This window comes from Pristis pectinata, chromosome 26, assembly GCF_009764475.1.
Source record: "Pristis pectinata isolate sPriPec2 chromosome 26, sPriPec2.1.pri, whole genome shotgun sequence".
Classification (NCBI taxonomy): Eukaryota; Metazoa; Chordata; class Chondrichthyes; order Rhinopristiformes; family Pristidae; genus Pristis; species Pristis pectinata.
Window position 1 is genome coordinate 18,455,790 of NC_067430.1, and position 23,465 is coordinate 18,479,254.

General features: G+C 42.4%; 1 protein-coding gene across 2 annotated transcripts; it reads right to left on the reverse strand.

Moving 5' to 3' along the window:
• Positions 1 to 323: 323 nt before the first annotated feature.
• On the reverse strand, positions 324 to 15,426 carry LOC127583367 (sphingosine-1-phosphate phosphatase 2-like). 2 transcript variants are annotated; one of them, XM_052039271.1, is made up of 5 exons: positions 15,169 to 15,426; positions 9,371 to 9,529; positions 6,439 to 6,618; positions 4,333 to 4,422; positions 324 to 2,721 (listed from the first exon to the last, which is right to left on the reverse strand). In XM_052039271.1, exons 1-5 carry the CDS (start codon positions 15,367 to 15,369, stop codon positions 2,179 to 2,181), a joined length of 1,173 nt encoding a protein of 390 aa, XP_051895231.1. In that variant the 5' UTR covers positions 15,370 to 15,426; the 3' UTR covers positions 324 to 2,178. The 2 variants fall into 2 exon arrangements, with proteins under 2 accessions (XP_051895231.1, XP_051895232.1); XM_052039272.1 differs by lacking the exon at positions 9,371 to 9,529 and having other exon boundaries at positions 333 to 2,721.
• Between the last annotated feature and the right edge of the window lie 8,039 nt (positions 15,427 to 23,465).

The following is a 23,465-nucleotide window of genomic DNA, read 5'->3' on the forward strand; positions in this document are numbered from 1 at the left end:
CCTGGGACCTGTGCATTACAGCAAGGGAAGGGAGCAGGCTAACTGGTATTCTGCTCAACTAGAAGTGATATTGCACTGTGGCCCATGGCAGAATCAACATTATGTGTACTGGTGGAGCTTGGGTGAGTGTTCTGGTCCAAAATTTCAGGCATTTGGGGAGAAAACAATTCTCCCTCCTCCCTCTCATTTTGCCCTACAAACCTGGTGTAATCACTGCTTATCAAGGCACTCATAATGGACCAGGTGCAGACACACTGAAGGTACAATAAGATGTACATGCCTCATTTACGCAAGCTCAAAGTTGAAAACACACAAAACCTACACCATTCTTTACAAATTTTTATATATTACTGATTCTGCAGCAAAATAACATACAGTAAAAATCACACAAAAACATTCCTGTGAACTGTTCTTCACTGTAATTTAACCAAGCAAGGAAAGACCCAGTCTTTACAATTACTGGGTTCAATCTTAAACACTGTATTTCTATAATTTGGGAAGGAATAGGGAAAGATATTTCATACAATGAACCTAAAATGGGTTAGGGTTAGGGTGAATGGGGAGCATTTAATTCAATGTGATTCCATACAACATGCACGAAGGGGAAAGATTTAATCCAGTGGAATTTCAAACAAAATGCACAAATAGGAAGAGGTTAATTAACTGGGAATCCATACAATAGCCTCTTCAAGGGGAAGGGGGTTAGTCCATCAGGATTCCCTACCAAGGGACTGAAGGGAGCAAGTTTGAAGGAAATTGGACTCGAGTAATAGGAGTTAACTGGAACTGGTTTGAAGTCCATGGAATTTTCTTTTATTTAAAATTCACTACATGAGGGAGCACCCTCAAATGTTGAGGTCCAGTAAAGGGTAAAGCTAGCTGTAGATCAAACAGAGTATTTCAGTTACTGTACCTTCAAAGCAGAATGTGAATCCATTTAATAGCCTCATCTGGGTTCTAAGAGTATAGGTGTGTTCCTGTAATTACATCCACACCAGGGCAAAAGCAGAATGAGATTGTAAGGGAGCACCTTAACATCATGGCCCATGCATAGAACACGTGGATGTTGCTGTCTTGTGTAATCTTCATCCCTATGTATTCTGCAGTGCAAAGTAACTGTGACAGAACTCAGCGCATCAGTGTTTATTTAGGGTTTAGTTGCAAGATTTCTTCACTAAGCCCACCTTGTGACATGCAAGAATCCTACATCATGGTTTTCTGCGAGTTAAAAGATCCTGACCAGCTGAGTAATTCCAGCATTTCTGTTCTAATTTTACCTTAGAAGAATCATGTTGGACACTTCCGCTGAAATTCTCTGTGGACTCAAAGGCTCCTACTGCATGCCCCCAGAGTACAGGGCAGGCGTGTATGTGTGCGCGTATGCGTGATATTTAGGTGTCCAGGAACTTTCAGTGCCAGAAGTTCCCACTTTCCTGGCTCAGTCAAGTTCCAATCTGTGGAAACATGTAAATATAATTCCAAAAAATATAAAGCTTTTAAGAAATGTTACTGTTTGACCTCAACTTGAATGGGCCAGAAGCAGTTGTAGAGAGGAGGGCCAGGACAACCTCCCAGCTCTTCTCAGTGTCCCAGCCTCTGATCAGACGTGCATTAGAGATGAGCTCCTGCCTAATGACCATCAACTCGTCAGCCCCCAATCTGTCACCACTAAGCCCATTAAATCCAATGGAGAGCAGCAGCCAGAGCAATAACGTTCAGGCCATCGAATGGTCAGTGATGGAACCTCTACTGATAATGCTGCAAGCAACCCCACTGTGGTGCAAACAAAATTATTCCAAGTTTGACTTGGGTGGGAATGAGTTATCATCTTTAAAAGAGCTGAAAGGCATGGAGTTAAGCTAATTGTTCGTATACTCCATGCTGACTATGTACACCCTGAAAGGGAGTGCAAAACAAGGATCCCAAGTACAAACACATTTGCAAAAGCAACAAATTGGGTAATAACGAGAGAGGAATGTCCATTCCCTGCCAGAGAAATTGTAACTCGGTCAACTGAGGGACTTCACTGGCAAGCATTGACCTGCTGTCCCTCAGATCTCTGACTAAACCCAGGTTGAATCCAAAGTCCAAAAGGCTAATTAGTGCAGCCTTCAGTACTACATTCACCAGTAGCTCTTACAGCCTCCTAGCATGCAGCAATGTATATCAGTAACATGATCAAAGTGATAAATATCTATGCACTGCTGGGCACAGTGCAAGTCCAACGACCCCAAGGCAACTATACGTAATATACTTGTAGGGAACTTCCACCCATAGGAGCTTCCGGGCTTCCTGGTCACCAGGGGAGACTCCAGCCAATTTGCAGACAAAAGCCAAGGCCACAGATTTTATAGCCTGCCGTGCAAAAAATACAATCACAATGCCAATGGTAAATCGGGCAACCATCCTGCCAAGGAGTTCAGGTGTCACCAAAGGCATCTCATAGGGTGGAGCTGACAAAGGTTCCAGGATGAGGCCCCATTGATAATTAATCCAAGTGGCCACAGCAGCTCCTCCACCTGCACTGACTATATTAGTGGTGTCACCCCTCGCTGTGCTCCAGTGGTCCAGCTCAGGATAGTTAATAGATAGCAGGAAGGACAACGTCAATGCTAATACAGGAGCAAAGCAATTCTTCATTTGAAAAGTCTCAATGGCATCCCAGAAAGGGTAGGAGACAGTTACCAGCAGAGCAGTGATTGCAATTCCACAGAGTACATCCTGAGGAAGAGAAAGGACCATTAGTTGCGGCAGGCCATGGGTATAAACTTCATATCAACATCAGTTTTTCACCAAGCTGGCATTCCAGACCTGGCCACTTTCAGTGTGAGGAACTAAAACATCATCTGATAAGAATTAAACAAAACAAATAAATACTGAAGTATTAAGATTTAACATGGAAGTTATTTCCTGAATGCAGAACATTCTCCCCTATTTCTCGTTTATCGTCACCTCCTGAAAGTATTTGGCCCTAGTTGGGGAATGGATTCTAATGACACCCCACAGTATCATATCAAATTATTGGCAGGCTATTTGACTGTAAAAAGAATCACAACCCAGCGTAACCTTAGCCCTCACACCATGTTACAAGCACACACTCTCCAGGATGGAACAAGTTCCAGTGGAAAGCCCTGCGATGCCTAACCATTCATTAACAATCCAGACTCTTCTATTTCATAATTTGTCCTCCAGCTAAAGAAGTGAGTGTTCTTGGATTGAGATAACAGCAGCTTTTAGTGAACAGAGAACTTTTATAGCAATGCTGCTTTCAGCTGTTAAACACTCAGCAGTAATAAATACTTAGGGCAAGGCACTGTTTGTCAGTATTGACTGGAATAAATCAACAAACCAGAGGGTGACTGAAATAATGGAGAGGGTGAATAGTCTGAAGTACTCAGTTGCTCCTGCAACCCCCAGGGTGGTGAGGAGATTCACTGTTGAAAACCAAAAAAACCACAGTCATTTTTTCAGAATGAAGATTGACTTTAGAAGTATGCCACCTGCTCTCTGCCACTTTGGTTACCATTTTTAGACCTTCTGAGAACGTATGAAATGCTGGCAAGGAAGTGCTTATTCCCCATTCCTAGATGCCCCAAGGACATTCAAAATTAACCTTATATTGTCCCTCTAATATTAACCTTGTACTGTGTGTCTTGAGTCACAGGCTGGCCAGTGTGTGCAGTGGTGACAGGTTCCCATTCCTGACAGATGTTACAAGAACCTGGCATCACAAATTGACCAATGAATTAAAATCATTTTATTGCAGTGCGATTTGAACTTATGTCCAATGAGGTCTTGGTCTAATTCCACAACCATTGGGTTATCATGGGGTAACATCAGATTGATTGAGTTAGGCAGGTGCTGAGGGGGGAGGGGGGTGGTTTGAGGAATAGGATGGGTTGGTAGGTAGGTGGGATTGGGGGTATAGTGGGAAGGTAGCACTGAGGGGTAAGATGGCAAGCCCTGGGTAAATGGGATTGGGGGATATAAAGGGAGAGTATGTAGGTAGGACTGTGGGATACAATGGGAAGGTGGATAGAGGTACAATGGGGAATGAGGGTTAACGCAAAAGTGATTTAATAACAATGTCAAAACAAGGGATTTTGTTAAGCTTGCCTGTTGTCAATAGTTGTGATTATTCCTTGGACCAGTGCTTAAATTTCTGTGCTTCAGAATGCAACTTTCTGTTAATTCTCAAAGATGCAAGTGCACAAATATTTCAGTCACTTTTTATGTTAGATTATGTCATGTTGTGTTACATTTTGGCAAGTACATCATAAAGCAAACCCTCTTCTAGAATCCTTTGTGCCCAAATTGCTGTGCTCGTCTTACCAAAACTGTATGCATTCCTGTGTAAATACGGCTGAGGGAGACCAAGACACAAATGGTTAGAGCAAACAGCAATCCCAGCTCAAAGGGGTACTGAAAAACAGAGAGACACAGAGTTATTTAATGGGTTAGATACAGTGTAAAGTTCTGTCTGCACTGCCCCATCAAACAATCTAAGGGCAGGAACCACACTGACTAGATTCAGAGCATATTTAATACCTATCAAATTCTATTTTCCTCTGAGGTCAGTGCTAACACAGGTGGGAGCAGTTTCAGTATACACTCTTGATCTAAGTAAATGTGATGAGACCGGGTTGCTTGGGATAAGCATAAATATAATCCTTGACATCCAAAACCATGAACCCACATTTCATTACACACTCTGGGACTGATCTTCAAATGTTCAGCTGTATGTGTTCTAATTCTGGCTGTGCAGCGCGACTCCCATAGTCCCCACTCAATGTCACAGCTTAATCCTACTCCTTGCATCTTCTTGTGTGAAATAAAGATCTCACTACAGACACAGCCCTCTGCTTTGCAATGCCCCAAGGCTATCAAATACATTTTATAAGCCAAGCACACAGTTCTTTGCAACAAACTGCATTTGTGACCTTTGAATGAGAGAGTGTACTGCAGTGAGACCAACTCAAATAAAACCCCAGGCAATCTCAAGGAACAGGCAAGACTGGGACTAGGGTTCAATGAACTCTAACCCCAGGAAACTGTAGCCCGAACGGAGTTTGGAATAAAAGCTAAACTACTCTGATGACTTGAGGACCGAGCTGCTGACTTAGCACTCGGACTTTCCATATCTCCAAGGGCCACACAGGTATCACATCGCTTTACAAGAATCGAGTGGACAGGTCTACAGGTCTTGGCAGAGTCACAATGCAATGAAATTGCTCAAGGATCATTCCATAGGTGCATCCTAAACTTGCTAGAAACTTGTTTTGCCTGTCAGCTTTAGCTCATGGATAACACTTTCATTCATAAGTCAGAATACAGTACTTTCCAAAAGACTCAAGCACAAAATCTAGCCTGACCTTACCAGAGCTATACGAAGAGAATGCCACTCTGACAACAGTCTTTAACTAATGGAAAAGGTCTTCTTGAAGGAAAAGCAGGAAGTTGTTCATATTGTTCATATCATTGTTTATCCCGGAACATCATTAAAATAGATTACCTGGTCATTTATCACATTATTGTTTGTGTGTAAATTGGCTCCCACATTTTCAGCAATGAATTGTGACAATGCATGCATTTCCGAGCAGGAAGGGAGTGTCCAATAAAACCCAATATCACAGGAAGAGAATCTGTGGCCAGAAATTAACCTGTATTGTGGGTTCCAGGTTGATTGTTTTGTTAACCCCTTTTCTGCCTGACCCGAGGTCTCGTATGGAACAAACTCACAGAGCAGAACTCCTCGCCTTGTGAGCTCAGTATATGCGGATGCAGGAATTCCTTTTCTGACACTCAGTAGTAACTGATTAACCAGATAGAGAGTCACTTTCACAGTAATTAGATTTTATTGAGCTTGGAGATGACCTTGCCAGTGATTTTAAAGGCTTCTTGGCAGCTCTGATCAGGGAACACCTGGTTTTAGTTATCGTGCTTTTAAAATATGTTCTTCCTTGTTTAGCTTCCTCTGCTCTGGTCAATGCAAACAGACAGAGAGAGCCTGGAACACAGCAATCTCTCCCTTGAACTGTCCATTGCCACTGTCCTTGTGAGGGCTTGTGAATAATGAAAACTGGAGGGGGAGGGGGGGGAGCAGATGATGTGGGCAGGAGTGCATGTCTCTCCATCTGTCTGTCTGGATGGATGTGTGGTATCCACAAGAGCATCCATGCACCCCAGTTGGGATTTACCAACAAATAAGGAATGAAATACATCTTGGACACTGGCATGGCAACAGGTGATAGCAAATCAGAATTGGGAAAGAAAATCAGGCAGGGCTGATTTTTGTGCACCCCCCCCCCCCCCCCCCCGTATAATAATTGATTCATCTATGTGAACTAGCACTAAAACAGAACAAATGTGAACATTTTGAAGCTCCATGAAAGACATCCCAACACTCAAAGATCAAGGGAGAAAGCAATTATGCCTTACCTTGTACCTGTTCATTGTGGCCAGGAGGAAGGTGAAGGGGATAGCAGTGGCTGCCATGGCATGAGTGGAAGGCATGCCATATTCTGCATCCACCCGCACTTCAAGCTTGATTACTGGAGGTGACGGAGGTCTCGGCCATCTTAAGACATCTTTGGAAGTCTGCCCAATGTACATCACAACCTGGAGTAATGCAAAGGCAAGGAGAGAGACATTAATCCACTTTAAGCTCTTCCTATCCTTCTCACCTTACAAGCAGCAGCATCCAACTCTGACCCTCTGCATTCCCAAGATGTCAGGGCCCAGCACAACCTGTGTGGCTGGGAGATTTTTATTACCTATTCTGACTTATAACCATAGCTTCTGTTCCAAACCATATATTTATGCAGCCCTCCAGAGGAATGGCTTGACCCAGCATTACCTGGAGGCTATTCATCTCCTGATGAAAATTACTGTCAAACCCTCAGTCTCACTGCAGGTTTTGTCAAATCCTCTCCTCAGCCTTTAGAGCCCAATTTATTGAATGTTGACAATACTCAGGAGAGCCCTCCTTCTCCTCTCCCTTCTGCACAGAGCAACACACCAATCTGTTTCTTTCTGTGGCCCCACTCTGCAGTGTGTCCCTGAAAAAGACCCATGTTTACGTGGATGGATCATTAAACAGTTCCCTGGCTGCGACATAAGTGAGGACAGCAATTCTCCAGGAACTGAAGATTAAATTCATTCAACCAAAGTTTGCAACCCAAGAGGAACCAAAAAAAACTGGTTACCATAGTGCTGCTGAGGGATTTGGGGGTAAAGGAGCTTTGGATCTCCAGGATTGGTGTTGAGATATATAGAAAGTGGTTTCCCTTCCATTATTATCTTATGACCCTCTATTGTTTAATGAACACCATCTATTAAAGACAAAGGTAGTCACAACTTTTTTCTTGTTAAGCAGTAAAATGGCCACATTGCACTCTGGGGGTTCTGCATTTTACTAATTCCAGCATTAAGATAGGGTGTGATGGTTGACCTGTTATTTTGATGGGGCTGCATTACCCTACCTCAAAGTTTTGTTCATGAGTTTATCAACTCCACAATGTAAAATCTCTTGTAATCAGGCTTTTACTATCATAGTCCCGTCCTTGTGTGTAATTTAAAGTAATGTGCTGGAATTACCTTTTGCATTCCCTTAAACACTTTATGCACCTTTTTAAAGTTACCTTATCCCCAAGCCGAATAGCCCCAATCTTTCCCCAAATCTGACACTCAATGATCAGCCTCCTGCTTTCTCTCTCAGTAATGCCTCCTGCTCTCCCTTTTTTCCCTGCCACCAGAATTTGATACCATCTGCTCTGAAGTGACTATTGAGAATAGGAACTGATAGAAAATTTCAAAGCTGTGTTTAGTAAATGCTGACTTAGCAGAGTATTTCTATTATTTCAGGACTTCCAGCATCTGCAGTAGTTTGGGATTGATAAATTGTTAGGCAAGACATTAAGGGATATGGAATCAAGATAAAATGGACAAAGATACAGATCAATCACTAAGTGAATGGTGGAAGAGTCATTAGTCTCCCACTGCTCTTAGGGTTTGTGGTTTGGACAGAGTATTAGGTCCCTTACCTCTTCCGATTGTCTGACTTTAGAATATTTAACATTATATTTAACTTATTAACTTGTGCCAAACAACAACTTTTATAGCAAAAAACAGCTGGAAATGCTCAACAAGTCAGGCAGCAACATTGAAAGAGAAACAGTTAGTGATGTGGGTCAATGACTTTACATAAGTAAGTGTTCTTTATGTAAAAATCACAATGCAAGGAATTAATTGACTGAAGAGATGAAAGCCAGTATTTTGCTTTATATCATAACCTGGATCTTTAATTTAACCTGAATGATTGACTGATTCTTTGTGCTTTGAGGCTGGGATTTTTTTTCCTTTAGCTGATAGTGATCATGACCCACTCACAAAACATCTTGATAAACTAGTTCTGCACCAAATAAATTACTATGTGGTGAAGTCACTGTTTGCTGTAATTAGGTAAGGCAAGTGTCAACGTATTCATCCAGAAAGCACCATTTGATCAGGAGTGAGTAATGGGTGCAGGCCTCAATTAAACAAAAACTCAAGGATCCTGGTCTCTTGTTGCAACACCATTCCAACCTTCCCCTAATGTCCTGCCCCCACTATTAATCATCTGCTGGGATGTATGATTAATGGACAGCCAAGAATCATCCAAACAGGCATTGAATCACTGGTAGATTAGGTTATTCTCTTCAAGTTAATACCCTCATTGGCAGGACATCCATTGATGAGAGTATGTTGGAATCAGGTAATTGAAGATTCAGATACCAGTTTACATACTATAAACTCTTCAATCCAGAAATTTGCGCTGTGTCTGACATCAGATGTTCATGCCCAATTATCAGAATGCAACCAACTAGTATTTGAGGAATAGTGAGAAATAAAGATGCCTTTGGGGCTGAATTGTTAAATGTTACATTTGGTGTAATAGTAAATCATTCAAATTAGGGAAGTCCCCACATTTGCTCCCCAGTCTGAAAAGATGATGAGCCAGTAAGTGAGGCTAGGGTATGAGCAGTATGATCTTTATTGGCAACTGTCAACATGCACAGATCAGTCCAATGACACACATGAGCAATGGCCCCTTGAATGAAGCACCAGCTGGCTATGATAACATCAACTTTTAATTGCATTGTTCACATTAGAAAATATCTCAAGGAGTTTCACCACATTATAAAATAAAGTGTTAAACAGGGCAACAGAGTGATCCCAGTTAAGAGTGAATCAGACAGGGACTGGGAGAGGGAAGGTAAATAAAGGCCACATTGCCATTGCTGTGCCCACCACCATGAAGGATTGTTTTCACCCCAGTTCTTTGTCATTTAACTTTTTACTCTCCCATGTAACATAAACAAAAGTAACTCACTGCCCAGACGTTGATCACTCTCCGAGCAACATGTGGGTCAATATTCCAGTAACAGAAAGGAAGGAAGGTGATGTAAAAAACCTCCTGGCCCAATGTAGCAGCAAACAGGAAGAGGTAGTAGAGGAAATAATTCTCAATCTTGTATTTCTTCTGAGGAATCTAGAGGAATCATACATACAACATGGTCATTGGGCTTTGAGGAGCAAGCCAGCAGATTCTGCAGCAGTCACGAGCTGAGATGGAGACAACTGTTGAACTTTGTAAAACACAATGTACATTATGTCAATCCATCAATAATACTAGAAGAATGGCCTCTTGGTGTGTATTTCTTGAGCATCAAACTAAAGTGTTGAGTCAACATTCTGTGTTACAAGAGAACAAAGGAACTCTCCAATACACTGAGAATTACAGCCAGGATGTCTGTAGCCTCTTAACTGACCTCTGCAGGAACTCACCCAGTGTAACTGGATAATGCTCTTGAAGGAATTACCTTGAGCAGAACAAGGTTAGCAATATGGTAATGTGGCACAACCATAAAATTATATTAAACAGTAAAATGCTGTCCCAATATTTTAATTCACCTCCCCAATATAGCAGCAAATTTTTATTTTAAAATGCATTTTATATATTATCTTTCATGACCCTAAAGCACTTTATAATTAATTATTTATGAAACTGTAATCACTGTTGTTGAAAGTGCAGCAGCCAAGTTGCACAATGCAAGGTCCAGCAATGGCCAGTCATGTTGACTCAAGATAGAAAAATAGCACAGATAGCTCCAAGGCACATAAAAGGGAAAAGTGCAGAGGAATTGTCTGAAAGTGTCCTTTGGCCACCAGCCAGAAAGGAAAAGCTAAAAACAAAGTAGTTAACCAGGAAAAAGAAATAAGAAATGTAGGAATAAAGCAATTGGTCAGAAGAACAGATCCGAATAAATTTACTTTATATAAAATCATGAGAAGAGAGAAAAGGTGGAATGAATTATAGGCACAATATTCAACTTGGAGAATATGGCAATGTCACCAAAACTGTGACATAGCTGCAAAACACTCAGGACTTGGAAGAAAATAAAACTATCTGTAAAGTCAACATGGAGAGAAGTTCCCTAACTGATTGTAAAATAAATCACTTCCATCATAAGATGATGGAAAGACCATAAGATATAGGAGCAGAATTAGGTCATTCAGCCTATTGAGTCTGCTCTGCATTCAGTCATGGCTGGTTTTTTGTTTCCAACCCCATTCTCCTGCCTTCTCCCTGTAACCCTTAACTCTTTTACCAGTCAAGAACACATCAATCTCTGCCTTTAATACACCTAATGACTTGGCCTCCACAGCCCTCTGTGGCGATGAATTCCACAGATTCACCACCCTCTGGCTGAAGAAATTCCACATCATCTCAGCTCTAAAGGGATGTCCTTTATTCTGAGGCTGTGCCCTCAGATCCTAGTCTCTCCTACTAGTGGAAACATCCTCTCCCGGTCCACTCTATCCAGGCCTTTCAGTATTCAGTAGGTGAGGTGTTCGTTAAAGTGAGGTGACCCAAGTAAGACATATTGTAAAGAAGTAAGAAATAGATACACTGCTAGGATTCCAATGGGACCTGTCTAGGTCACCTGCTCTAGACACCCTGGTTTGGAAGTGTTAATGTACAAATGCATAAATGAGTAAGCACGATAGTATTGGGGAAAGTTAACTTTTATATGGATTAAGATAGGCCCTTGTCTGCAAAGGATATGGAGAAAAAGTAGATAGAGTTTGGTTGCTAAATGATCAAATAGCCTGTTCACTTTCCTATGGTCACGGGATCAATATTGTGAAGAACACTGGGGAAAACTCTGGTTCCAGCAGATTGGAAAATAGCAAACATGACACTTCTATTCAAAAAGGGAAGAACAGAGAAAACTGAGAACTACACGCCTTTTAGCCTAACATTAGTTGTTGGGAAAGTGTTGGAATCCATAATTAACAGGGCATTTAGAAACAATCTGGCAGAATTATTATGGCTTTCAGAAAGAGAAATCACATTTAACAAATGCATTAGAGCTCTTTAAGGAAGTTACCAGCAGGATATTTAGCCACTGGATGTAGAGTATTTGGATTTCCAAAAGGCACTCAATAAGATGCCACAATAAAGGTTACTGCGCAACATAAGGATTCATGGGATTAAGACTGGCATATTGTATTATTATAGAGGATTGGTTAACCAACAGAAACAAAGGGAAAGGATAAACAAGTGATTTTTGTGTTGGTAAGTTTGAACCAACATTGAGCGCCTCAGTGTATAGTGTTTGGGCCTCAGATTTGCAATCTGTATTAATAACAGATGAAAGTGCAGCGAGTATCCAGGCTTGGTAATGATACAAAGACAGTCAGCAAAGTAAGGTGTAGTGACACAGGTGTCTGCAAAGGGATTTAAAGAACTAAAGTGAGTGGGCGAAAAATGCAGAGGAACGCGGTTATCCACAGAAAGATTATTATTTTAATAATGTAACACCATTAAATGTTGATGTTCAGTGAAATTTAAAATTGCATGGAAGCACAGAGAGTAATAAAGAAGGAAAACAAAATGTTGAGGAAAGAATATAAGAGTATGGAAATATTCCTGCAACTATACAGGACTTTGGTGAGACCACACCTAGCACACTACATGCATTAATTAAGGAAGGGCATATTGCCTTTGAGGTGCTGCAGTAAAGGTTCAATAGATTGATTCCTGGAATGAGGACTGTCTTCTACTGACAGATTAAGCAGAACGGGTCTGTATTCTCTGGAGTTTTGAAGAATGAGAGGTGATCTCATTGAAACACAAGATTCTGAAAGGAACTTAATAGGGTGGATTATATGAGGTGGGGGAATTTAAATTTAGGGAGTGCATAGTCCCAGGATATTAGCTGATAAGGAGGAATTTCTTCTCTCAGTCTTCTTTGAATCTTTGGAATTCCCTGTAACAAAGACCAATGGGTGCAGATTAGATTTTGGAATACAGGGGATACGAGTGTTAGGAGAATCAGGCAGTAAATTGGAATTAAATCCAAAGATCAGCCCAGCCATGGTCTTATTTAATGGTAGAGTATCCTTGAGGGCTTACATGGCAAACTCCTGCTCCTAACGTAACTGTTGTTCTTCTTCCAATGGGATATTTTCCATCTCCGTGTGAGGGAAGCTAGGGTCTCAAATGTTCTGTCGCATGCAAAGTACGGCACCCCAGGCAGTGCAGCCTTCACTTAGTGCCTGGATTACATGTCAAAGTTTTTGAAATACCCATGACCTTCTAAATCAAACACAAGAGTGCAACCCTCTGAGCCATAGCTGCCATGGCTAATAATTAATGCAGCATTTCCAAAATATTTTAATCAGTGGCCAAAGTCTGAGTGGACAACAAGCCAATGAAGGGAAACACAACATAAGTGAATCTTGGCGCCAAGATTAACAGTGTCACTTTCGAACATACTGCAAGATACTGGACAATTTAATGACTTCAACCAAAAGCCAGCTGAACTCAGGATTAGTCAATTTATCTGCCTCTGCCCCAATCACAATACCTCAGTGCTATGCCTATACACCAGTTAAAGACCTACGACAGTGAGAGTTAACACAACATGCATATTCTTTCACTTTTATAAGTGTTTTTAAGTATTTACGGAATGTTTACAGAGTTTGAGAGGAGAGAGCTGGTGCCATATTTAGCCTGGTACATCATCCAGCCTATCAGCAGGGAAGGAATGGGTACTGAGAGTACCTGCTCATTTGCCGTTGAGTTTAACAAAACCTAGAGCAGCTGAGGTTGCTCTACCATCCCAATCTTGTCAATCAGCAAATTAAATGAAATTCCAAAGTACATCAATAGAGTGAGAAGAAAGCTGAGAGCAACAAGCTTATAGCTCTATGGCTCAATGGGCTGCACTCTCGCCTCAGTCTCAGAAAACCGTAGGTTCAAGTCCCACTCCAGAGTTCCTTGTCCATAATTCAGGCCAACCCTCCAGCACCAGTACTGAGGAGGTGCTGCACTATCGGACCTTAAGCTCAAGTTCCATCTGCCCTCTCAGCTGAATGCAAAAGATTCTACTGTGTGGAGTTTGCTTGGTGTCCTGGACAACATTCATTCAGCAACTAACATCACTAACAAAAAACTAATAGTTTGTGACATCTTGCTGTGCTCAAATTAGCTGCCACATTTACTACATTACAATTGTGACCACACTTCAAATGTACTGACTGTAAAACATGTTTTCACCTGAGTGGATGAAAAATGTGGCATAAATCCAGGTCCTTATGTCCCACCTAGAGTTGTTGTCAATGGTTAAAAAAAAAGGAACCTTTACTCCTTTCTGGGACAAGATTAAGCTCAAAGTGAGATGCTACTGGGTAACTAGTGCACGTCAGGGTAAGTGGGAGGAGAGAAACATCTGTGCTGCATCTCTCTCACTGTTCACTTCAGATCTCTGCAGGATATCTCCAGTTACACAACAAGGAAACCTGTTCCCTGGACCCTGAAGTTCAACTTACAATCTGCTAAATCAACCTCAGTACCCTTGCTGGAGAATGTAGATTTTGGGACAAAATCAGTGTTGGCAGAGCTGGCTTGAGTAATTGAGTAGCCAGTGGTCTAAACTTGCCATGGAGAAATGTCACTCAGATGCATTACCTTACCCTGTCATTATAGACCAAAAGGTTTAACACCTTTACATCCAAAAGGGAGAGACAAGAATCAACACAAGATATCTGGAATTGTGCTACATGTCAGAGGCAGAATAAGCCCAAGGAGGCAAATGACCTCTAGGTGGATGGCCATTTAATGATCCCATTGTAGAAACATTGAAAATAGGAGCAGGAACAGGCCATTCAGTGGTCTGGGCCTGCTCCACAATTCAACACATTCATGGCTGATCATTCACTTCAGTAGCCTGCTCCTGCCTTCTCCCCATATCCCTTGATCCTTTTGGTATTAAGAAATATATCTCCCTTCTCCTTGAATAAATTTAAGGACTTGGCCCCCACTGCTTTTTGTAGTGGAGAATTCCATCTCAGGTCTAAATGACATACCCCTTATCTTGAAGCTGTGGCTGTTCCAGAGTCTTTAGCCATCAGAACACCCTCCCAATATCTAGTCAGTCTAATCCTGTTGGAGTTTTATAGGTTCCTATGAGATCTCCTCTCATTGTTCTACACTCCAGTGACTATAGGCATTATTGACACAGTTTGTAATGTACTGAGCAACATACACAGAGAGGAAGTGTGAAAGATCCTCTTAAACTTCTGTGCACTAAGCACCCTGTAACTTCCTCATCACGAAGTTAGATCAGATATAAACGATGGGAAATTCTCACGCCCAAAATCAGAGGCACAAAACTATCGGATTATTGAATACAGCTGAGCCCCCCCACCCCCGGAACCCAGTCAGTGCAGACACAGCTTGGACGTTGACCAGGTCCCAGTGTCAGTGCGGAGTCAGATGAGCTTAACTTGTTCCCACCACAAGAAGAAAACACCAAGAAGGAAGTACAGACAAATAATCCCCGGGCCGTGTCAGTGTCCATGGAGCTGAGACATCTTCCCAGCTCCGCTATTCGGCCACAGCAGGCATTACAGCTTCCGCCCACCGCACCAGAAAGGCCGCCCATTCCTCCCTTAAACCCCGGGAACTGAGGCCAATTGACGCAGATACAAGCGAGATCAGCTGTCAAATCTATCAAAGGGCGACGGTGGCATCCGTCCCCTCCTAACTATTGAACAGACTCTGAAGCCCGGGCTGAGTGCAGCGCCGGGGCTGCAGGGACACTGAGGCGTCGCACTCACCGCAGCGCCGTTCAGCGCGCCGTTGCTCTCGCTTTTGCCCCGCTCCCTCGGTGATCCGGCTGTGGAGACTGGTGCCCGCCCGTCAGCCTCGGGGCAGCGTCGCTCCGCCGGATCGGCTGCCGAGAGCGGACGGAGCCCACACCGCCGCTGAAAGTGAGCCACCAGCTGCGGTCCCCGCAGGCTGCTCAGCAGAGCGGACATGTCGGCGGCCGTCCGACTGCCGGGGACACAGTGAGCAGCCGCCGCTCACCTGGCAAAGTGGCCGCACACCTGCGCGTCACGTGTCCCGCCTTCTGGCACCTGCTATTGGTGCTCCAGGATGGGTGGGCGGGCCCGACAACTCGTGATTGACAGCAAGGGCGCAGCAGCTCCTGCGAATTCAAAAGTCCACATTCAGAGTCAGCGGCGCTTTAGAGGTCACTTTGAGAACCGAGCCCCGGGCAAAAAATCCAAAGGCACGTTTCAGATTATTGTGAGGTTCGGCTGTGGTAAAGAGGACTTGGAATGGGAACACGTCACGATGCTTGGTCGATAGTTATATCCGTTGATGTTACGGCTTATTCTGCTGGCTACGACATTATGTCTTGTAACCTTAGTCCCTACAGTGCAGTACCAAAGAGTGTGACACCCATGCCTTATAATGTTTCACCCTAGTGTGTAATGCTTTATAACCTATGATTATTACGTGTAATTATACCTGACAGCGTTCTTCAGGATTCAGAGTACACCATTTAATAAATTTGATGGATACAGATTTAACAGTAGGCTTCTAAAGGAAATTAGATAAATAATTGAACGAGGAAAATTGCAGGGATTCGGGTAAAGTAGTGCGACTAACTGGATTGTTCTTTGAGAGTTACACAGTCGATGAGCCAATACTTTCTGGAAGAGAGGAACAACAATATGAATGGCAGAGTTTCAAAAGGTGTGTGGAACAGAGGGACATGTATGCATAATATATGTGTACTAATCTTTGAAGGCCGCAGGCCACATTGAGAGAATGGGTAGTAGAGGATTCCAAGGCTTCATAAGTAAAGTATAGAGGATGAAAACACAGGGGTTATGTTGAATTTTGATTTGTTGAACTGGTTAGGCTGCAAGTAATATTGGTCCATTTCTGATCTCCACGGTTTAGAAAAGACCTGGAAGTCCCGGAAAGGGTGTTAAGAGATTCACTTGATTGACTGCAGGGGTGAAAATTTTCAGTGACAGGGTTATACAAGAAAAAACAGGGTTGTTTTTATAATAACAAAAAAGTTGACAGGAGATTGGATTCAAGGGTTTGGGTAGGATCGGATATATAATTATCTCTCAAGGACTAGGGAAGACAGATTCAAAGTGATGGACAAAAGCTACAGTGGGTTATGAAGAAATAATTTCATACAAAGAGGGATTGTGAGCTGGAATTTATTTCCAGAAGATAATTAGATAGGAAGGGAAATAATTTGCACAGCTCTGGGGATAAAGCAGAAGTGGACCGACAGGATCACCCTGTAAAGGAGACACAAGAGACTGCAGATGCTGGAATCTAGAACAATCTGCTGAGGGACTCAGCAGGCTGAGCAGCACCTGTGGAGGGAAAAGGGTTGTCAATGTTTCAGGTCGAAGCCCTGCATTTGCTGCTGATCAGTTCCTGCTGATTTTTCTGTGCTACACTGTTCTAAAATTTGGCACCGGAAGAGTGGTGACACTTGCGGGCTGCCCCCCGCACATTCTCAATAACACAAAAAGATGTATTTCACTGCGTTTCGATGTACGTGTGACTAATAAGTAAATATCTTCAATATCTTAAATCTTAAATTCCTACCACTATTCTACTCTACGTTGTTATAGCATATTTTGTTAAGCACCTTAATCTTTTACTTATAATACTGTAGCCCATTAAGAAAAACAGAATGCCGAAAGAACTCAACAGATCAAGCAGCATCTGTGAAGGGATGGGAAGTTGGTCTCTGGGCTGCACCCTGGCCAACATGGTGAGTTAGGTCATTGTTGGGGACTGGAAGAGGCCACACCAAATGTTGACAGACTGCCAGAACTGACAGCTTCTCATCACCTCCTGCTGGGCATGATAGAAGCTGTTGTTTACCTCTCTCGTTGTTTGGCATTACAGTTCTCCCCACCCAGAGCTTTATCTGAGGCACAACCACTGAACCTATTACTATAGTGAACTATAACGTTTTGTAAATAGGGATATAGATTATAAAATAAAGAGCAGCAATAAATTTATCTACAACATTGCATGGGCCTCAATAAAGAGACTGGGGTTTGGGGATCTTAATATTAGAGGGAAAATTAAAGCCACAGATGATCCCGGGGGATGGGAAAGTACACTGTAGCTAGGAAAGTTGAGAGGTCTGACTGACATGTGGAACGTTATGGAGAGTTTAGTGAGGGTGAATAGAAAAGGATTATTTCATCTGGCTGGGGATTTGGTGACAGAATGAAGATAGCGTTTAGAAGAAGTTGCTTTAGACAGTGAATTGTTGCCACAGGGAATGGCAGAATCAGATGCTATTACATCTATTAAGGGAAAATTAGGTCAATATTTTAAACAGAGAAGGGTGCATCATTGTGGGGAAAGAGTAGAGTATTTGAATTAGTATTAGACTGCTTCAGCAAAGTGGCTCTCAAGCACATAAACTAAATAACCGCCCCATATTCTGCAAACTTCAATAATTACATATCACAAAGACAAACATGCACAAAAAAAAGCTCTCTTGCACAAACCTGTGTACATTTTTCCCTCTTGGAAGCACTTCCATAAATTGCTTCTGTAATGAGATGCTATTTATGTGTTTATGGGCTTTGTGAAGATCTTGAATGTTTAAGTTGCAGCCTTTTTATTTGCTCCTCAACGTCCTATTCCATCCTTACAATTTTATCAAATCTCCAGACTCCCCCTTACCCTAGAAGTTACTTTTCTTAAGAGGCAGGAGTGGTGGGGGCAGAGGAAGGTGGTGGTGTGGTATGGGTTGGGGCTGAGGGTGCGGAAGTGGGGATTGATAGTTGGGACGGAGATGGAAGGAAATTGGGGGATGTGATTTGTGGGGATGCAGAAGGAATCAGGAAAACAAGGAAAACCTTATTTTAGGGAATGTGAGTGAAAGTAGAATTAGTTTATAGGTCTCAGATTCCCCTGAAACAGGACCAGGACCCCCTCCCCTGTAGGTTTTCTGTTTACTGGATCACACTAGGTCCACAGCGCCACCTGCCAATCACACCTGCAACCTGCAGTCAGTGCTGTTCCATCCCAACTAATTCTACCCTCAACCCACATACATTCACTACTCCTTCACATAGCTGAGCACACTTAACATTAGGAACTACTTTTCGAGCATTTGTTCTTCACATTCAGAGCCATCCTTTGTTAATTTCATGATTTTGTACTGAAATGTTGCCAAATTCTGCCAAGGTTCAGTTAAATGCAAAACATGTGCTGTATGGTTCTATGTTCTATCACAGTCTGCAGACTTCCTAAGTGCTTTACAGTCTAACAAGTATTTTTCAAGTGTAGTCACTAGTGTAATACATTGTAATTACTACTGTAATTAGATTAAACTGAATAGGCCTTTCAGCTCCTCGAACCTGTTCTGCATTCTGTTAGATCACGGCCATTACATACCTTGGAATGAATTACCTGCCCCAGGTCCATATCCCACAGCACATGGCCAACAAAAATCAATCAGTGCAGAGGGATCATCAGTGGAATGAGAAATAGAGCTAATGTGAGAGGTCCTGATGTGTCTTTGACCACTAATTACTAATCCTGTTTCTTATCCCTGCTGTTTCTATTTCAGATTTGCAGCATCTATGGATTGTTGTTTTCAGAAATCTATTAAATTCAATCTGCAAAGTTTCAGTTGTCTCCCAACATCTGCAGGTGTTTTGCTGAGAAAGCTCCAACCTTCCATCGTGCTTTGTGTAAGCAAGCATTTCCTGATTTCACTCCCAAACAACCTGGCTCTAATGCTCAGATTTATTATCATGTTAAGCACCTCAATTCTAATCCAAAGGGAACCAATGTTATGCAATTGGACCTAATTTAACCCATTAAACTCTGTGTCATTGTCTACATCTGTGTTACACACACTCCAAGGTCTATATACTTATCTTGTGTCCTGATACATGCAGCTTTGAGATAAAGTCCCACATCCCATTCTTCTGTCATAACTTCGTGTGTGCTTTATAAGTGACCTCTGTGCCTCAACACCCAAATCCCTAAGCTCCTCTGCAGTTACTCATGTCTCACCATTAAGAAAATAATACAGTTTGTCATTCTTAGATCCCAACATTGACTCCCACTCCCTTAATTTTGCCCAGTCTCTAAGCTTACTTTGGTCCCTTTGTTAACTACTCCAAACCACATAATTTACTCTACCTCATAACTTACTGTCGCCAGTTAACTTGGATTTATAATGTGCTGCTTCTTCATCCATTTGCAAAACTGAGCACATTGCTCTGGGTTTCCCTGAACCCGGGTTCGACTGCACCAGCCATTATAAATACAGCAGCCATAAGAGGAGGTCAAAGACTGGGAATCCTGATGTGAGTGATATCTCCTATCCCCTCAAAGCACTTCCATCATCTGTGAGGCTTAGGTTAGCAGGACGCCACAATACATGACAATTGCTTGGATGAATGCAGCTCCTATAACACTCAGGGGGCACAACACCATCAAGGACAGTCTGCTTGACTGGCATTCCATCCACACTTTAATATTAATTCCTTCCACAGGCACACCATGGCTACAGTACATTTTATGCACAAGATGCACTGCAGGAACTCACCCATGTATCTTTGGATATACTTCCCATAGCTACACTCTCCAAGAATAAGGACAACAGGTACTTGGGAAAGCCACTCCAAAATCATCTCCACAATCCATTCTGACTTGGAACTATACTAGTTTTTCATCATTAGTGCTGGGTGAACATCTTGGAAGACCTTGCTCAGAAGCAATGTGGAATTGTCTTCAGCACATAGATTGCAGAGGCAATTCGTCACTATCTTGGCCAGGACAGTTGGGAATGGGCAATGAATGTTTGCACTTCTGCAAAACCAACATTCTGAGGATGAATTGATAATATGGTTTGACTGTAAGAGACCTTTGCAAAGGAGAAAATAAATTTACCAAATTGGAGGTTAGAGAAGTAGCCATGAAAGGAGTCCCTGTATTAATAGTTTGACAGCTAAGGTAAACTAGCCAATAATATAAGAGAGGATACCAAAAGTTTTTCAGATATATAAAGAGTAAAAGGGAGGCATGAGTGGACATCGGACCACTGGAAAATATCGCTGCAGAGATAGTAATGGGGAACAAAGAAATGGCGGATGAACTGAACAAGTATTTTGTGTCAGTCTTCACTGTGGAAGACACCAGCAATGTGCCAGAAATTTGAGAGAGTTGGGGGGCAGAAGTGAGTGCAGTCGCCTTACTAAAGAGAAGGTGCTTGGGAAGCTGAAAGGTCTGAAGGTGGATAAGTCACCTGGACCAGATGGACTACATCCCAGGGTTTTGAAAGAGGTAGCTGAAGAGATTGTGGAGGTATTAGTAGTGATCTTTCAAAAATTACTAGAGTCAGGAATGATTCCGGAGGACTGGAAAATTGCAAAAGTCATTCCGCTCTTTAAGAAGGGAGGGAGGCAAGACACAGGAAATTAAGAAAAACAGAATGCTGAAAGAACTCAACAGGTCAAGCAGCACCTGTGAAGGCAAAATGTGTAAATCAATGTTTCATTAGCCTGACTTCAGTAGTTGGTAAGATATTAGAGTCCATTATTAAGGATGAGGTTTCGGGGTACTTGGAAACTCATGATAAAATAGGCCGAAGTCAGCATGGTTTCCTTAAGGGGAGATCTTGCCTGACAAATCTTTTGGAATTCCTTGAGGAAGTAACAGGCAGGATAGACAAAGGACAGTTAATGGATGTTGTTTACTTGGATTTTCAGAAGGCCTTTGACAAGGTGCCGCACATGAAGCTGCTAAACAAGTTGGGAGCTCATGGTATTACAGGAAAGGTACTAGCATTGATAGAAGATTGGTTAACTGGCAGAAGGCAAAGAGTAGGAATAAAGGGGGTCTTTTCTGGTTGGCTACCGGTGGCTAGTGGTGTTCCACAGGTGTCAGTGTTGGGTCCGCTACTTCTCACATGATATGTTAATGATCTGGATGATGGAATTGAGGGCTTTGTGGCCAAGTTTGTGGATGATACAAAGATAGGAGGAGGGGCAGGTAGTGTTGAGGAAGCAGAGAGTCTGCAGAAGGACTTGGACAGGTTGGGAGAATGGACAAAGAAGTGGCAGATGGAATGCAGCGTAGGGAAGTGTACGGTCATGCACTTTAGTAGAAGGAATAAAGGCATAGACTATTTTCTAAACAGGGAGAAAATTCAGAAATTGGAGGTGTAAAGGACTTGGGAGTCCTAGTGCAGGATTCCCTGAAGGTTTACTTGCAGGTTGAGTCAGTAGTAAGGAAAGCAAATGCAATGTTAGCATTCATTTCAAGAGGACTGGAATATTAAAGCAAGGATGTGATGCTGAGGCATTATAAGGCATTGGTCAGACCACATTTGGAGTATTGTGAGCAGTTTTGGGCCCCATATCTAAGGAAGGATGTGCTGGCGTTGGAGAGGGTCCAGAGGACGTTTACAAGAATGATCCCGGGAATGAAAGGGTTAACATATGAGGACCGTTTGATGGTTCTGGGCCTGTACTCACTGGAGTTTAGAAGGTTGAGGGGGGATCTCATTGAAACCTCCCGTACATTGAAAGGCCTGGATAGACTGGATGTGGAGAGGATGTTTCCAGTAGTGGGAGCGAATCTGGGACCAGAGGGCACAGCCTCAGAATAGAAGGATGTCCCCTTAGAACAGAGAGGAGGAGGAATTTCTTTCACCAGAGGGTGGTGAATCTGTGGAATTCACAGCTGTGGAGGTCAAGTCCTTGGGTATATTTAAAGCGGAGGTTGATAGGTTCTTCATTAGTAAGGGCATCAGAGGTTACGGGGAGAAGGCAGGAGAATGGGGTTGAGAGGGAAAAATAAATCAGCCGTGATCAAATGGCAGAGCAGACTCAATGGGCCAAATGGCCTAATTCTGCTCCTATGTTTTATGGACATTTAAAGAAGACTAAGAAACAGAGATGATCTTTAGCTTTGACAGAAATGACCAAAGCTAAGATATCGATTCATGATGAGAAATTCAATTAAATGGTGAAAGATCTACTTATGTCAATTACTGAGCAAGACTTGGACCTGACCAAGTTAACAAATAGAGTGAAATCCTTGATACACAATGAGCAGTCAAACGGTATGTGTCAAATTGCTTCCTCATTTTTATCTGGCTTGCAGGCTATAGGAGGCCACACTCACCTGCATACAAAAACTTCCTGGGCTGTCCGAGCATACATAGAGTTACATTTACTTTATGGTATAGAAAGTGGCATTTGGCCCTACTATTTTCCACAGTGTTTAGGCTTCATTGTGGCCTCCTCTCACCCTATTTCCTCTAACCGTAATTGTATAATATCTATTCCTTTTTCTGTCATGTACTTATGTGGCTCCTCCTAAAATATATCTCTGAAATTTACCTTAGCCATTCCATGCATCAGTGAGTTCAATATTCTCATCGCTCTCAGGTGAAATGGGAAAAGTAGTTCCTCCTGATTTCTTCATTAGATTTAGCAGTGACTGTCATAATCATAGCTTGTTATTTCAGATTTCCATACTCAGGGAAACATCCTTTGTAGGTCTGTCCTATTGAAACCCTACCATAATCTGAAAGGCTTCTATCAGGTCAGCCCTCATCCTCCTGCAGAGAAAAGAACTCCAGCCTATTCATTCTTTCCTGATATGTATAACCTCAGTTCTCGTATCCTCACACAGCTTTATAAATGATTGAGCTAATGTAATCCTAGCCAATTATTAAAAATCTACATAAATTATATATCAGACTGAAGTTCAATAGAAAGAAGAATGAAAGATTAATTCCCATTTAATTACCTCATTGTCCAAACGTGTTCTTCAAGTTCAGCTTTGCACTGTTCCTCAGTAACATTGTGTCACATCCTCCCCTCCCCCCTCCCCCCCACCACCAAACACACAAGACTCAGACATCTCATACCTCTCACTGACAGTAGAATGATTTGTATATGTGAGAATAAAAAGGGTTTGGAGAGTAAGAGTGGAGTCACGTGCATAAGGTATCCTCCGCTGAATCAGCTGATCCCAGTTGAAGAAAATGATACAATTCTCCTCAGTGGTCCTCAGCTAGAGATACATTGGTCAGTTCTGTCCA

Coding starts and splice junctions, on each gene's coding strand:
- LOC127583367 (XM_052039271.1), bottom strand. CDS start 15,369: ATGTCCGCTCTGCTGAGCAGCCTGCGGGGACCGCAGCTGGTGGCTCAC. Junction 6,619..9,370: donor GAGTGATCAACGTCTGGGCA/GTGAGTTACTTT, acceptor GCATTACTCCAG/GTTGTGATGTACATTGGGCA. Junction 2,722..4,332: donor CAGGAATGCATACAGTTTTG/GTAAGACGAGCA, acceptor TCTCTTCCTCAG/GATGTACTCTGTGGAATTGC.